At 39.7% G+C, this 15,817-nt stretch overlaps 1 protein-coding gene across 2 annotated transcripts in view; it reads left to right on the top strand.

The window, feature by feature from the left end:
- Window positions 1–15,817, top strand: part of sos2 (son of sevenless homolog 2 (Drosophila)) — a 115,337-nt gene that overhangs the window by 41,683 nt on the left and 57,837 nt on the right. For both annotated transcript variants that reach the window (XM_063048459.1, XM_063048468.1), the window contains exons 4-5: window positions 8,334–8,498; window positions 11,694–11,897. In XM_063048459.1, the coding sequence (XP_062904529.1) occupies window positions 8,334–8,498; window positions 11,694–11,897 (369 nt within the window). The remainder of the gene's footprint in view (window positions 1–8,333; window positions 8,499–11,693; window positions 11,898–15,817) is intronic.

Here is a 15,817-nt window from a genome sequence, read left to right as displayed (position 1 = left end):
TATTATATCTTAGCAAGCAAATAAATTTTCTTGCCATCTGCAGTGTGAGATGTGGCTTTCTATAGCATCATGGGGTAAAATGTCACATTCACCCAGAATTGTTCATGAAGATTGAATCCCAAAGTGAACTTGCAGAAATTTTTGCAAAGTAGCAGCCGTGAAAACCTCTGTAGGTTTGTAATCTTCAGGCCCATTTCCTATTTCTTGCTTAACGAGTTACTGGAACCTGTCAAAGTCGTACTTTGTGTTTAATTTGGAATGAGGTTAATGTTAAAAAAAACTGGAGTTTATTTGTTTGATTTGAAAACGAAGTATTTGTTACAAAATTGAATAATGACTAAATATGCCTAGGATACAGTTGTTAAAGCTTGATGTGGCTTAAATTTGGATTGCACTGGAAGTGTCATGTTTTTTTATCCTTACTAAGAGGGATGAGGAGGGGAGGGGATAAACGTAATAGTGGTGTTGGGGAAGGTTTGTGTAATCAGGGCAACACAGAATTTCTTTTTGTTTTATTCATTTCGTTGTTGCCCATACTAGATGATCCTTTACCTTTCTGAACGGTAGAGTCTTGCTGTTCAAGGTTCTCTCATGATGGTGTTGGTGAGGGAGTTCCAGGGTTAAGCTAGTGCCACTGCAGGAATGGTGGTGTAGTTCCAAATGATTACGTGCATGAATTTGAGGGGACTCTGCACCACGTGGTGGCACTGCCATGCTCCTAATAGCCTTGTTCTTGGTAATGGTTTTGGCTTTGAGCATTGCTGTCGAAGTGGTCTAAGCAAGTGGTTATCTACATGATGCAGCTGCAGTACACTGGTGGTAGATAGGCTGGCAGTGAGTGGGCTGCTTTGTCCATGATGAAAGTGAATGGGGAAAAGCAAATAAAACTGCAGATGTCGGTATCTAAAACGGAAATTCTGAAAGAACTCAGTCAAGCAGCTTCTGTAAAAAGAGAGACTGGTTAAAATTTCAGGTCAGTGACCCTTTCTGAGAACTTGGGAGAAGACTGGTGGGTTTGCAGTTTTCAAAATAGAGCTGGAGAGGACTGGGGTACAAGATAGAAGATAATTTGAAGATGGGCTAAGACGGGTTAGATGTGATCAGAACGTTATTACTGACTTAGGGATTTTAAAGAAACGGAGTGAGAAAGAGGCAGAAGCATGGGGGTGAAAACAACAGAATGCAGTTCACCCAAAGTTGGAAAACTCCAAAAGTTGTGAAGTGCCTGAACAAAGGAAATATGTTGCTCATAAGTATGAGATTCTGCAGATGCTGGAAATCCGGAGCAACACACAATGGAGGAACTCCAACAAGTCTGGCAGCATCTATAGAAAGGAAGGGGGAAGAATTCAGAATAGAAGAACAATATGTTGTTTTCTAGTTTGCCTTGGGCCTCACCTGGACAGTGAGGAGTCTGCAGATAGATGCTCAGGATTGGGAGTGGGGTTGAGAATTGAAACGGCATGAAACAGAAAGCTGAGGATCTCTGCTGCTGATTGAGCAGGAGTCCTGCAAAGTGATCATCCAATCTGTATTTGGTTTCTCCATTGTAGAGGAGACTACATTGTAAATACTGAATGCAGTACAGAAGATTAGAAGTAGTGTGAGTGAATCATCTAGATGGTAGGAAGCGAGGAGAATAAGTGACAAGTGTTTCATTTCCTCTGGTTGCCTTGGGCACTGTTGTGAGGTGGGTTGGCAGTTGAGGATGCAAGAGCAGGCCAATAATTAATGAAATAAGCAGCCCCTAGAAAATGAGGACAGGGAAGGAGAGGGGAAAAAGTGAGAATTGGTGGGATTGTGTTGGTGCTGGCAGAAATGATCAAGGATAATATGGTGAATGCAGAGGCTGGTGGGGTGGGACTCTTAATTTTGTTCTGTCCCGGGGGAGGGATTAAGAGTAGACATGCAGGACATAGAGGAAATGTGATAAACACCTCCTTCCACTATAGGAGTGGGAAGCTATGTTTGAGAAAGGAGGACATTTCAACTACATCAGAGGGGAAGGCATTGGAATATATGTAACAGAGATGATCGAAAGGACAGGCAGGAGATGAGGCACATTCACAGGGTAGTAGAGGTGTGGTGCAGTAGAAAGCAACAAATACTGGACTGAAAGTGTTGTATTTGAGTGCATGCAGTATATAAAAAAAATAAAATGGACGATCTTGAAATTCAGCTACAGATTGGCAAGTATGACATTGTGGCCATTTCTGAAACTTGGCTAAACGATGGCCGCCATTGGGAGTTGAATGTCCAAGGATATACGGTGTGTTTGTTGGAAAGATAGGTTAGTAGGCACAGGGGGTGGTGTGGCCCTGAGTGTAAGAAATAATATTAAATCATTAGAAAGCGATGACATAGGATCGGAAGGTGTAGAGTCTCTATGGGTTGAGTTAAGAAATGGCAAGGGTAAAAGGACCCTAATGGCAGTTGTATACAGGCCTTCAAATAGCAGCCGGGATGTGGATTGCAAATCACGGCAGGAGATAGAAAAGAGGTGTCAGAAAGACAATGTCATGATAACCATTGGGGATTTTAACATGAACGTGGACTGGGAAAACCAGGCCAGTACTGGACCTCGAGAGAGAATTTGTAGAATGTCTAAGGGATGGCTTTTTAGAACAGCTTATTGTTGAGCCCACTAGGGATTGGCTGTGCTGGATTGGATGTTGTGCAATGATCCGGAGGTGATAAGAGAACTTAAGGTTAAGGAACCCTTAGGGAACAGTGATCGCAATATGATCAAGTTCACTTTGAAATTTGAGGAGGAGAAACTAAATTTCAATGTGTTGGTATTTCAGTGGAGTAAAGGAAATTACAATGGCTTGAGAGGGGAACTGGCCAAAGTTGACTGGAAAGGGACATGAGCAGGAAGGACAGCAGAGCAGTAATGGCTGAAGTTTCTGCAAAAAATGAGGGAAGTGCAAGACAGATGTATTCCAAATAAGAATTGAATGGAAGAAGGACACTGCGTGGCTGACAAGTGAAGTCAGAGCCAAAGTAAAAGCAAAAGAGAGGGCATACATGAAGCCAAAGCTAGTGGGAAGAGAGAGGATTGGGAAGCTTTTTAAAAACTTGCAGAAGGAAACTGAGAAGGTCATTAGGAAGGAAAAGATGAATTATGAAAGGAAGTTGGCGATTAATATCAAAGAAGATACTAAAAACTTTTTAAGTATATAAAGGGTAAGAGAGTCGAGGATAGAGAGAGGACCTTTAGAAAATGATGCTGGGGATATTGTAAGTGGGAGACGCAGAGATGGTAGAGGAACTGAATGCACATTTTGCATCATTGTTCATAGTGGAAGACGTCTGCAGTATACCGGACATTCAAGAGTGTCAGAGAAGTGAGGTTTGTGCAGTGAAAATTACGACTGGGAAGGTGCTCAGGAAGCTTAATGGTCTGAGGGTGGATAAATCTCCTGGACCTGATGGAATGCACCCTTGGGTTCTGAAGGAAGTAGCTGGAGAGATTGTGGAGGCATTAACAATGATCTTTCAAGAATTGATAGATTCTGGCATTGTACCGGATGACTGGAAAATTGTAAATGTTACTGCGCTATTTAAGAAGGGTGGGAGGCAGCAGAAAGGAAACTATAGACCTGTTAGCCTGACGTCAGTGGTTGGGAAGTTGTTGAAATCGATTGTTAGGGGTGAGATTACAGAGTACCTGGAGGCACATGACAAGATAGGCCAAAGCCAGCATGGTTTCCTGAAAGGAAAATCCTGCCTGACAGACCTACTGCAATTCTTTGAGGAATTTACAAGCAGAGTAGACAAAGGAGATGCAGTAGACGTGATGTACTTGGATTTTCAGAAGGCCTTTGACAAGGTGCTGCTCATGAGGCTGCTTAGCAAGATAAGAGCCCATGGAATTACAGGGAAGTTACTAGCATGGGCAGAGCATTGGCTGGTCAGCAGAAAGCACAGTGGGAATAAAGGGAACCTATTCTGGCTGGCTGCCAGTTAGCAGTGGAGTTCCACAGGGTCGGTGTTGGGACCGCTGCTTTTTACCATGTAAGTCAATGATTTGGACTATGGATTTGTGGCTAAATTTGCCAGTGATACAAAGATAGGTGGAGGAGCGGGTAGTGTTGAGGAAATGGAGAACCTGCAGGGAGACCTGGATAGTTTAGGGGAATGGGCAAAGAAGAGGCGATTGAAATACAATGTTGGAAAGTGTATGGTCATGCACTTTGGTGGAAGAAATAAATGGGCAGATTATTATTTAGATGGAGAGAGAATTCAAAATGTAGAGATGCAGAGGGACTTGGGAGTCATTGTGCAGGATACCCTAAAGGTTAACCTACAGGTTGAGCTAGTGGTGAAGAAGGCTAATGCAATGCTAGCATTCATTTCTAGAGGTATAGAATATAAGAGCAGGGATGTGATGTTGAGGCTCAATAGGCTCTATAAGGCACTCGTGAGACCACATTCGAAGTATTGTGGGCAGTTTTGGGTTCTTTATTTGGAAAGGATATACTGACATTGGTGAGTGTTCAGAGAAGATTCCCGAGAATGATTCCAGGAATGAAAGGGTTACCGTATGAGGAACGTCTGGCAGCTCTTCAGCTGTATTCCCTGGATTTCAGGAGAATGAGGGGGATTTCAGATCTCAGATCTCAAAGGGTTTGAAGAGAAAGCAGGGGATGATTGGATACAATTAGATCAGCCCTTGATTGAATGGCAGAGCAGACTCGATGGGCCGAATGGCCTACTTCTGCTCCTATATCTTATGGTCTAAATAAACTGGGTACAAAGGAATGGTTTCCTTATAGGAGGCAGTTTGAAGGGGTACATGATCCAGGTAGCTTGGGTATCTGGGCTTAAAGATGCCAAGCTTTTATAAAGGTTAGCACATCAGCTATAAAAGGTGTGAACTATGAAAACTTCTCTTGAGTTGGAGACAAATGCAGGAAGGGACATGTCAGGTGTACCACAGAAATGTGGAAGCAGGTTGGAAATTGGCAGAAAATGTATGTTTTTTTTTAAATTCTGGTTCTATATGAATGCAAGATGAGACTTCAGTGCAGTCATCAAAGTAATGGAGTTGAGAAAGGGGTCCCAAATAAATTAGGAGGAAGGATTGTTCCATGTATCTGACAAAAAGACAGCTGTAACTAGGGCCCATGTCTGTTTGAATGTGAGTTACTAGCTTCAGAAAACCCAACCTCTGTTTTTGCCAAGCAATATGTGTCAGGTGTGGTTAAATATCAGGAGTTTCCTCATCCCCAACATTGATGTTAACAACAGGAATTCTGCAGATGCTGGAAATTCAAGCAACACACATCAAAGTTGCTGGTGAACGCAGCAGGCCAGGCAGCATCTCTAGGAAGAGGTACAGTCGACGTTTCAGGCCGAGACTCTTCGTCAGGACTAACTGAAGGAAGAGTTAGTAAGAGATTTGAAAGTGGGAGGGGGAGATCCAAAATGATAGGAGAAGACAGGAGGGGGAGGGATGGAGCCAAGAGCTGGACAGGTGATTGGCAAAAGGGATATGAGAGGATCATGGGACAGGAGGTCCAGGGAGAAAGTCAAGGGGGGGGGGAACCCAGAGGATAGGCAAGGGGTATAGTCAGAGGGACAGAGGGAGAAAAAGGAGAGAGAGAGAGAAAATGTGTGTATATAAATAAGTAACGGATGGGGTACGAGGGGGAGGTGGGGCATTAGTGGAAGTTAGAGAAGTCGATGTTCATGCCATCAGGTTGGAGGCTACCCAGACGGAATATAAGGTGTTGTTCCTCCAACCTGAGTGTGGCTTCATCTTTGATGTTAATTAACTCAGCAATAGTGATGCTATTGAATATTAAGGGTAAGTGGTTGGTGATGGTCATTGTTTAGCTCTTCTGTAGTGCAGATGTTACTTGCTGCTTATCACTCTGGCTGCATGTTGTCTAGGGATAGCTGAAAACAAGCTTTTACTGCTTCATTAGCTGAGGAGTTGTGAAGGGAATTGAACTTGTGTAATTATCAGCAAACATTCCCACTTCTGACCTTATTGGAAGGAAGTCATTGATGGAGGAGCTGAAGATGGCTGGGGCTGAGACAACTGCCCTGAGGAACACGTACAGTGATGTGTGGCGCTGAAGTGATTAATCTCAACGAGCTCATTCGTTTTACCGTGAGGTATGATTGCAGCTGTTTGACTGGTTTCCCTGTGATACTCATTGATTTTACTTTATCAGGGCCCCACGATGCCATGCTTGGTCAAATGCTGCTTTGATGTCAAAGCTTGGATGTAATCTTAAGATGAGTGGTAATGGTGAAATCCAGCTAGACATCTTTCAATGAATCTTTGACGGTGTTGCCTGATAGCACTATTTTATGATGTTCACCATCACTGATCCCTTAAGTGTCGGCATCTTCCATCAGTATGCTGATTTGAGAATTGCATTAAAACAGAATCAACGTGGATGTAATTCAGAATTTGTGATTTCCATTTCTTTCAAGAGCCTGAGATGAGGATTAAATATTCATGTTTTCATTAAAACCTCAAGAATTTCTGTTCAAATTTCAAGAATCATTTTATAATGTATCTGGAAAGGGTGTTGAATTTAAAAAGGCAGTGATGTTGAATATTTGGAAAATGTTGATGTCATGATTATAATTAGAATATAGCAAGCATTTCTGGGCAAACTCATGATATATTTCACACAAATTTTAGCAGGAATGAAATGTTAAGTAGCAGTCAAAGAATTGGGATGTTTTCATAACGAGATCCAGGATGAACCTAATTCGGGTTTTAAAGGTAGTTGAAGAGTTTCTGTGGGTATGAAGATCAGTGACAAGTTGAATTTGTTTAATCGCTTAACTTTTATATTAAAAAAAATTGATATTTCAAAAATCAACTGATTCTTGAAGAGGTATCTGAAGGTAATAAATTTAAGATCACTATTAGAGGAGTTGAGGGAAGTAAGGAAAAGTTAGTTTAGCAGGGGGTTGGAAAGCATAAATAGTAGCTTTCAGAATGCAAAGATACAAAATGCTTCAGAGAAGCTCAAAAGTAAGTTACTCTTTCAGAGACCCTATGCAACCATGTAAATAATTGTGGTTGTCACTTAGCCTATCTTTCTGTTGATCTGTTAATTTTTTGTTTCAGTGGCTCAAGTAAGACTTATTTTCAACAATTGTTTAAATTGCAGTTTTTCTTCCTCAATTTGGTTGTTTTTTTTGCCAAGGTCTTGATTTAGTACTGATGTGTTCTCTCTTACCTCTAGCTACTTCACAATTATGATGAATTGGAATTTGTCTTCTGAGCAGGAACTTCTGCACTCAATTTACTATAGTTCTTCCCTTTTTCTGTAAACTCAGATCATGATTTTACATCGCCATTCTGGCCTTGTTTTTCCTATTACCACGTGTTTTTACTTTTCACTTTCATTCATTTTGTCACTTGCTCTCTCCAATTTATTTCTCTTTCCTTCCTTTCCCCTTATCCTTCTCTACATCTTAAAAAGTGTTTTAACTTTTTCTGATTTGAGATGAATGGCTATTGACTTGAACCATTCACTCTTTCTGTCAATGGACAATAGGTGCAGGAGTAGGCCATTATGTCCTTCGAGCCAGCACCACCATTCACTGTGATCATGGCTGATCATCCACAATCAATATCCAGTTCCTGCCTTATCCCTATAACCTTTGATTCTGCTATCTTTAAGAGCTCTATCCACCTCTTTCTTGAAAGCATCCAGAGACTTGGCCTCCACAGCCTTCTGGGGCAGAGCATTCCATATATCCACCATTCTCTGGGTGAAAAAGTTTTTCCTCAACTCCGTTCTAAATGGCCTACCCCTTATTCTTAAACTGTGGCCTCTGGTTCTGGACTCACCCATCAGCGGGAACATGCTTCCTCCTTCCAGCATGTCCAATCCCTTAATAATCTTATATGTTTCAATAAGATCCCCTCTCAGCCTTCTAAATTCCAGAGTATACAATCCCAGTCGCTCCAATCTTTCGACATATGACAGTCCTGCCATCCCGGGAATTAACTTTGTGAACCTACACTGCACTCCCTCAATAGCAAGAATGTCCTTCCTCAAATTTGGAGACCAGATCTGCACTCAGTACTCCAGGTGTGGTCTCACCAGGGCCCTGTACAGCTGCAGAAGGACCTCTTTGTTCTTATACTTAATTCCCCTTGTTATGAAGGCCAGCATGTCATTAGCTTTCTTTACTGCCTGCTGTACTTGCATGCTTGCTTTCAGTGACTGATGTACAAGAACACCTAGATCTCGTTGTAGGTGCTCTCTTTGTAGGTGCTAACCTGACACAAGGTATTCCTGCAGTTTCTATCTTCATGCTTAAAATTTATATAGCATTTGTTTTGTTTGCAGGATGTGCTGGGTTATAAAGTGGATTATCAGATTTCCCTTTATATAGTGGCTGTGCTGGAGTACATTTCAGCTGACATTCTAAAACTTGCTGGAAACTATGTTGGCAATATTCGACATTATGAAATTTCACAGCAGGACATTAAAGTATCGATGTGTGCAGATAAGGTAAGCATCAATTCACTATTCCTGTACTGTAAATCAATACATAAACTTGTTAATCAGCTACATCATAAACATGAGAAATTGTGCAGATGCTGGAAATCCAAAGCAATGCACACAAAATTGCTGGAGGAACTCAGCAGTTCAGGCAGCATCAATGGAAATGAATAAACAGTGGACTGTTCCATAGATGCTGCCTGGCTTGAGTTCCTTCAGCATTTTGTATGTTCCTTAATCAGCTGTATTGCAGACAAACCATGTATGTAGTTTTATGTATATTTCTCAGTTCATTTTACGTTTTTACTGTTACTCCTAGTCTATTCATAAAATAATGTAATATTTTCTTATCAGTATTTAAAGCTCCTGAATCCCATTGTGATTGCAGGAGGGTTAATAAACTTATCCATTTTACTTATTCAGTGCTTAGAGCATCAGTACATCTAAACTTCAATGTCCTTGTACTGTGATAGTTAAATAGTAATATTGATTTCCATTCTTGGTAATGGAGCAATTAAGCTAATTTCTTTTCTCTATAATAGTTTTTTTTTTAGTACCCTTATAGTAGCACTTCTTCCATTGTTGTACTTTTTTCTCTTGTCAGATTATTGATCTCAAATTGGCTTTGTATAGTTACTTAATTATGTTGGTGTGGAAATCCAAACCTGTTATCTGCACTTTGCCAAAAATTTTTAGACTGTGTTCTGAATTCAGACACCTTGGGGCAGTATTTCCCTAGCATTCATACTTGGGAAGAATGGTGTCCCTTCTGTTGAGTGGAGAGGAACTGCTGCAAGAAAGTTAGATGACTAATAAATCCATTTTAAACGGTTTAATTTAGTTTGGACAATAACTTTATAAATGTTCTTAATTTTCAGAAGTCTTATTTAACACTTACCTGCTGCTTATCAGACTGCAGCATCTGCAGCACCTTGTATCCACTTACCAACTTTCTGTCTCTATCTCTACCTCCACCCCCATCTTCCATTCCACATGGCTCCATTTGCACCCTTTACTTGCCCCTTATCTGTCTCTACCTGTTATCCATCTGCCATTGGCTTTTGACTCTCTCCTTCCTCACCTGTCTCCATCTAATCTTTATCTCCCTTGTCACCTGGTTCCATGCATTACCTGCTTACCCCTATCATTCTCTTCATTTTACCCCTATCATTCTCTTCCTTATATTGGCTACTTACCCTCTCTGCTCTCAGCCATCAGCCCTGATAGAGGGCCTCAACTTGAAATGTTGGACAACCCTTTGCCTCCCACAGATGCAACTAGACCAGCTGAAGTTTGCCTTTACAGGTCTTTTTTTTTGCTCCAGATTCTAGCATCTGCAGCCTCTTCTATCTCCAGGAAGCATGCCTGGTATAGTGATCCATTTTGACAGTTGGCTAAACCATGGGGTATTTTCAGATATTGTGCAGGGCCTTGACAGTCGGGATCAGATCTGCTTGGGAGACCAGACAGATCTGAAGAAGGAAAAATTACTACTCTGGCAAGTTGGTCAGCAGTTGGCAGGACTGGCTTACAATTGGCAGGAAATTCAGATGAGAAAGACCTACATGATGCAAGAATAAATATTTGGATTTTGATGGATTAGGTGAAGCAGAAGAACTGAAATGTAACTTAGCTGCTGCTTCTATCTCGGAGAAAGGCTGCATCAGCTCATCATTGAAGGGGATTTAAAATGGTAGTGGATTTATTTCCAGAGCATTTTATTACTCCACTCTGTGCATTTCATAGTGAGTGCAGGAGGCTTACCTCAACCTCCTGAGGAAAGTTTTAGACTTGCACAGCACACTAACATCAGTGGGAATTTGATTTCTCCAATATGTTGATCTCTTGCAATGTGGCCCTGTGTTCAGGGTTTTTAATACTGTGAGATCAAATCCCCAAGCGTTAAAGCTAATCAACACCTCCAGCCATTAACCCACCCCTTCCAGCACTACTTTATTACTTCCCGTCAGTCATCTTAAGTACAGATGCTCCTGTAGTGCCTAGCATCACTTTATGGACATACCATTATTATTTTTATATATATCTAATTAATATATATATATATATTGATTTTTTTTATTATTGTGTATTTTTTTTGTGCTGCATCAGTTCCAGAGTAATAATTATTTCATTCTCCTTTAACTTGTGTACTGGAAATTACATTAAACAATCTTGAATCTTGAAATCTTGGCTATTGAGCAAAACTCCAACAGCCAAGTACACCACAACCCTATACTTGGCCTGCGGTCAATGCTGTCAAAAATTCTTCATGTGGAGTCTAGCGTTGGAGGACATTTGGATATTTTAAAGACATGAACTGCTGACTGCTAATTACTGAATTAAACAGCAAACCTTGCTGCTGTAACACAGAAAGCAGACTAATTTGGCTATTATTTATCTTTTAGCTTGTGGAAAGGTGAAAGCAACAGATATCATTATACCTGATTCTCAATAGTTTATTGTGAATATTATCAGAATATTGTCAGTTAAATTTTATCTGAATTGCTTTAATGTAGGGCAAGTCAAATGAGCAAAATTTTCCACAAATATTTCGTACTCCTTGTACCCTACCTCTACTAAGACTGAGCCTTTTGATGGCATCAATGAAGTTCAAGTTCAACTGTTATTGAGCTATATACTTGAATACAGACAAATGACGATATGACAAGTCCCCCCCCCCCCGCCACCACCATCACATTTCTATCCACTTCTTATTTCATTTGCTAACTAGCTTTTAATTTCATCTGTAATTTGACTTTTTGTTAAAATCTTCCCCTGTACACTTTTGGTATATTTTCTAAATATTTGGGTGCCTTGCATCACAGGTCAGATGTCATTGCTGTCTTTCCTAAAACTTCTATTCAACTGCTGAAATCCAGGAAGGCTCCATACATTATTAGTACACTACAGATGAATGTTGACTGCATTTCCATAATGCAGCTATATCTGATTTAATGCAGGTTTATGGTGATGAGGATCACTGTTATGTCTGTTACTGTTCGGTGTAGTTTTTTAAAGCATCTTTAATACTCTTGATATGTAAAATTTCTGGTGAAACTCCCCTGACCTAGAAATGATTTGGAAGCAGTGTTTGCATCTAAATTTTAACTTGTTGTCTTCATTTTCTTAAATAAAGGTAATGCACTTTTTTCTTTACAGTAAATGTTAAAAAATTATTAGTCTTTGCCTCAATTTTCTTTTCAGGTCCTGATGGACATGTTTGACCAGGATGATATTGGTCTATCTTCATTGGGAGATGATGGGTCAAATGTGACCGATGAGCAGAATTACTATGACTTAGTGAAAGCTGAAATTGCAGAGGAAAGGCAGTATCTGCGTGAATTGAATCTTATTATAAAAGTCTTCAGGGAACCTTTTGCATCCAACAACAAACTGTTTACTGCTCGTGTAAGTTGTTAAATTGCTGATAGAAAGATTATTATTGAAATGTAACTGTGCTAGCTTTACCTTAATCTTGGAATGTGTTTGAATGTTTCTTTATGAACAAGAATGTGCTTAACTGTTTAATATTTTTGTTGTTTATTTTCATGTGGAAATTTATTTTATGTTATTCTTTCCTAATTTATGTTTTATTATAAATGTAGCAGTATAATTTATTCACTCTGATACTATGATAAATTTACTCTACTACTTTCTTGACTTGACCTGGTAAACAGGATAAACCCTAAGGGACTGTAAAGGTTTTACATGTTTCATTGATGAAGTGTCCAAAATTATTTTAAAGTGATGTAAAAGAGTGGGAAATTTGAGGAGAGGGAGTTTTTGTCCACCTAGTTTTGCCAATGTCTCACTGAAAAAACTATTAATCAAGTTGCATATACTCTTTGAAATTTAAAAAAAATGACCATCAAAATATACTTGTTTCCTGAGTGATTTTGCAATCCATATTATAACAAAAGTAAAACAAAATATAACTCACTTTAATTCTAAATTACTGATATGCCAGAAATAATTTTCCTGAAGTGTACCCTTCAGTTTTGGTGACCTCAAATAGTTTCCTAAAACTTGACCAGTTTTTTGATAAAGTGTGTCTCTGTCTCTGTCTCTGTCTCTCTCTCTTTTTTTTTGCTTTGATTTAGAAATGCTATTTCTTTTCAACTGACTTCCCTCTCAAGCTTTTAAGATGTATGTGCAATGCATTGGAAAAAGTATTCAGCCCCCACAACTATTTTCACATTTTACCATCTCATTTTCTAAATTTAAAATATATTGAAGAAGGATTATTTTGAGTGCAACATGTCCAATCAAAAGAAAAATTCCAAAACCTGCCCAATTTACTAAAAATTAAAAACCAAAATTTTGTAATTACTACACCAACTTTCCACAAGTGCAATAAACAGTATTCCCTTACCAACTCCCCCAATTTGTTGATGTAGAAAATTGGAGGGTCACCTGTTTTCAATAAATTTATTACAATAAATACCCTTTCTCTTTGCTAGGTCCAACAATATGGTAGATTTTCAACTGACCAAACTAAAATAAAAATAAGAGCATTCAAGACACATCTGGGAAATGACAGAGAAACACAAATCTGGGGTAAGGGTACAAGACAATCTCAAAGGCACTGAACATACCTTGGAGCTCAGTGCAATCTGCTGTAAAGAAAGTGGAAAAAAATATGAAACCACAGTTACATTGCTGAGATCAGGCCACCCCTCCAAACTTAGTCACCAGAGAAGAATGGCACTTCTCAGTAAGGCTACTGTGATGCTAAGAGTCACTCTGAGTGAGCTGCAGAAATCAGTGGCTGTAACTAGAAATGAAGTTCATGACTCCATGATCTCTAAGGCCTTGCACAAAAAGGGTATTTATGGAAGACTGGCAAGGAGGAAGCCTTGGCTTTTTTAAAAAAAAGTGCACATATGCTTGCCAGTAAAGACTTTGCAAAGTGTCACTGAGCAGATACTGTAAAGATATGGAAGAAAGTATTGTAGACAGATGAGTGGAACATTTTGACCTCAACACCAAGTGGTACGTGTGGCGTAAATCTCATGCTGTGCATCAACTGGGTAACACCATCCCTACTGTGAAGTATGGTGGGGGTAGCATCACGCTATGGAGATGCTTTTCAGCAGCAAGGACTGGAAATCTGGCCAGGATTGATATGAAAATGAATGCTGCTAAATACGGAGATCCTGGATTAAAAACCTGCTAGCCTCTGCTAGAAAGTTTAAACTGGAGAAGAAGTTCATCTTTCAGCTGGATAATGACCCAAAGCACCCTGTCAAAGCAACCATGGAATGGCTTCTAATGAAGAAAATTGATGTGCTTGAGTGGCCCAGTCAGAGTCCTGACCTTAACCTGATCAAACTTCTCTGGCAAAACCTCAAGATTGCCGTCCACTGCTGCTTCCCAACTAACCTGGTACAGCTTGAGCAATTTTGCTAGGAGGAATGGGTAAATCTTGCTGTCATGTTGTGAAAAGCAGGTAGAGACTTATCCAAAAAGACTACTGGCTAAATTAGGTTCAAGGAGTGGTTCAACTAAATACTGAGCAAAGGGGGATGAATACTTTTAAACCGCTGATATTTCAGCTTTTGAATGTTTAGTTTTTCAATTTTCCCTGTTTTTTGGGCTCTATTGTGAAAAAAGAAGCATGTGATCTACAAATAAAACTTCTAAGTTAAGTTGATTAAGATTGCTGGATGTAATACTCATTTATGTGAACAAAGGGTTGGGGGCTGAATACTCTTTGAAGGTACTGTATCTGAACTCTGCTCTTCTTGCTTTATTTTACCAATTAGAGTTTACTGTTGCCTTTTCCTCCTAATGTTTCAATTATGTTGGTGCATTAATCTTATAAATTGCATTAACAAGTTGAATTTGAAAATTCTTGAGCTCAGCTTTCTCCTTGTTAGAACTCCCCTTTATTTGTGACGAATTCTATTTAATATCCTTTAGAAATATTAGTGATTATGTCTGTCTTTCTTGGCGATGCTTATATTTTTGCTTTGGCATCTAGAAATTTATACATTGTGGTTGTTGAATGTCATGTCTATAATTACTCAGTTCACCCAGTCTTCCTTTTTGTGCATAGATGTAACGTTGGTATCTCCCTGGTTCTTGGGCGTAACTTCTGTTCAAATGATTTTAGAAATAGGCTCATAGTCTCTGCTATTTCCTCTTTGACTTCCTTCAGCATTCTAGGATATAAATCATCAAACTGCCATCACTTTTTCCACTGAAATTCCACTAACTTTTGTAGTAATATTTCCTTGTGTACAGCAATTGCTACACTACATCTGCTTGCATAAACTCTCAGCTAGTTCTTCTCCTTCCTCTGGGTTTGTTTAAAGCATTGCTCCAAATCACTTTCCTTTATTTATTTATTTTATGTGAATTTTTTTTCCCCAGCTGTTCTGATGACTATAGTCTATTTTCTATTAACAGAATTAAAATAATTGCACTTTCTTCTTGTGCTGAAAATAAAACTTATGTGGTATAAAATGATGAAAAGTATAGGAAGTGTTAAATGTGGACATGTAATCAATTGTTATTGGAGAAACTAAAATTGTAAACCAGGATGAAATGAATTAAATGTGATTGGAGAAATAATTCTGTTAGACATTCTCAACAGAACAGAGATTTTAATTAATATATTTTCTTGACATTGGTTGAGGGAAATTGTTGTGTAAGAGCACCTATCTTGGTACAAGTATAACTTACTCAGTATCTTTTACTTACAAAGCTAGCTCTTCTCTCTTGCAAGCCTTGTGTCTGTTTTCATGGCAGCTAGGTTATTAACTTGTATATTACTAAGAAGTCTTTTATTCCAAGCAAAAGTATTATCCTTGAGCACATCAACAAGTGTGTAGATAGAGTGACATCACAAAAACAAATAAAAGTTTTCCCCAATCAGAAACCATGGATGAACAGAGAAGTTCGCCTCCTGCTCAAAGTCAGAGATTCAGCCTTCAGGTTTGGAGACCGGGAGGCTTACAGCTTAGCCAGGGCCAACCTGAGGAGGGGAATCTCTCAGGCTAAACACATATACAAACAGAGAATCGAGGAGCATTTCAACTCCTCGGACCCCCGGCGCATGTGGCATGGCATACAGGTCATTACAGACTTCAAACCACCTAGTACTGTGCCCCCTTCCAGCTCTGCTTCCCTCCCTGATGAGCTCAATTACTTCTACGCTCGCTTTGACCAAGAGAACAAGGAGGTCACCCTCAGAGTGGATCTCCCACCTGGTGAACTGCCTCTCTTACTTTCCACCTCCGATGTTTGCGCCACCCAGAGCAGGGTGAATGTACAGAAGGCAGCTGGTCCGGATGGAATACCTGGCCGTATACTCAGAGTCTGTG

This window comes from Mobula hypostoma, chromosome 1 (assembly GCF_963921235.1).
Source record: "Mobula hypostoma chromosome 1, sMobHyp1.1, whole genome shotgun sequence".
NCBI classification, from domain to species: Eukaryota; Metazoa; Chordata; class Chondrichthyes; order Myliobatiformes; family Myliobatidae; genus Mobula; species Mobula hypostoma.
This window is presented reverse-complemented; position numbering and strand designations above follow the sequence as displayed.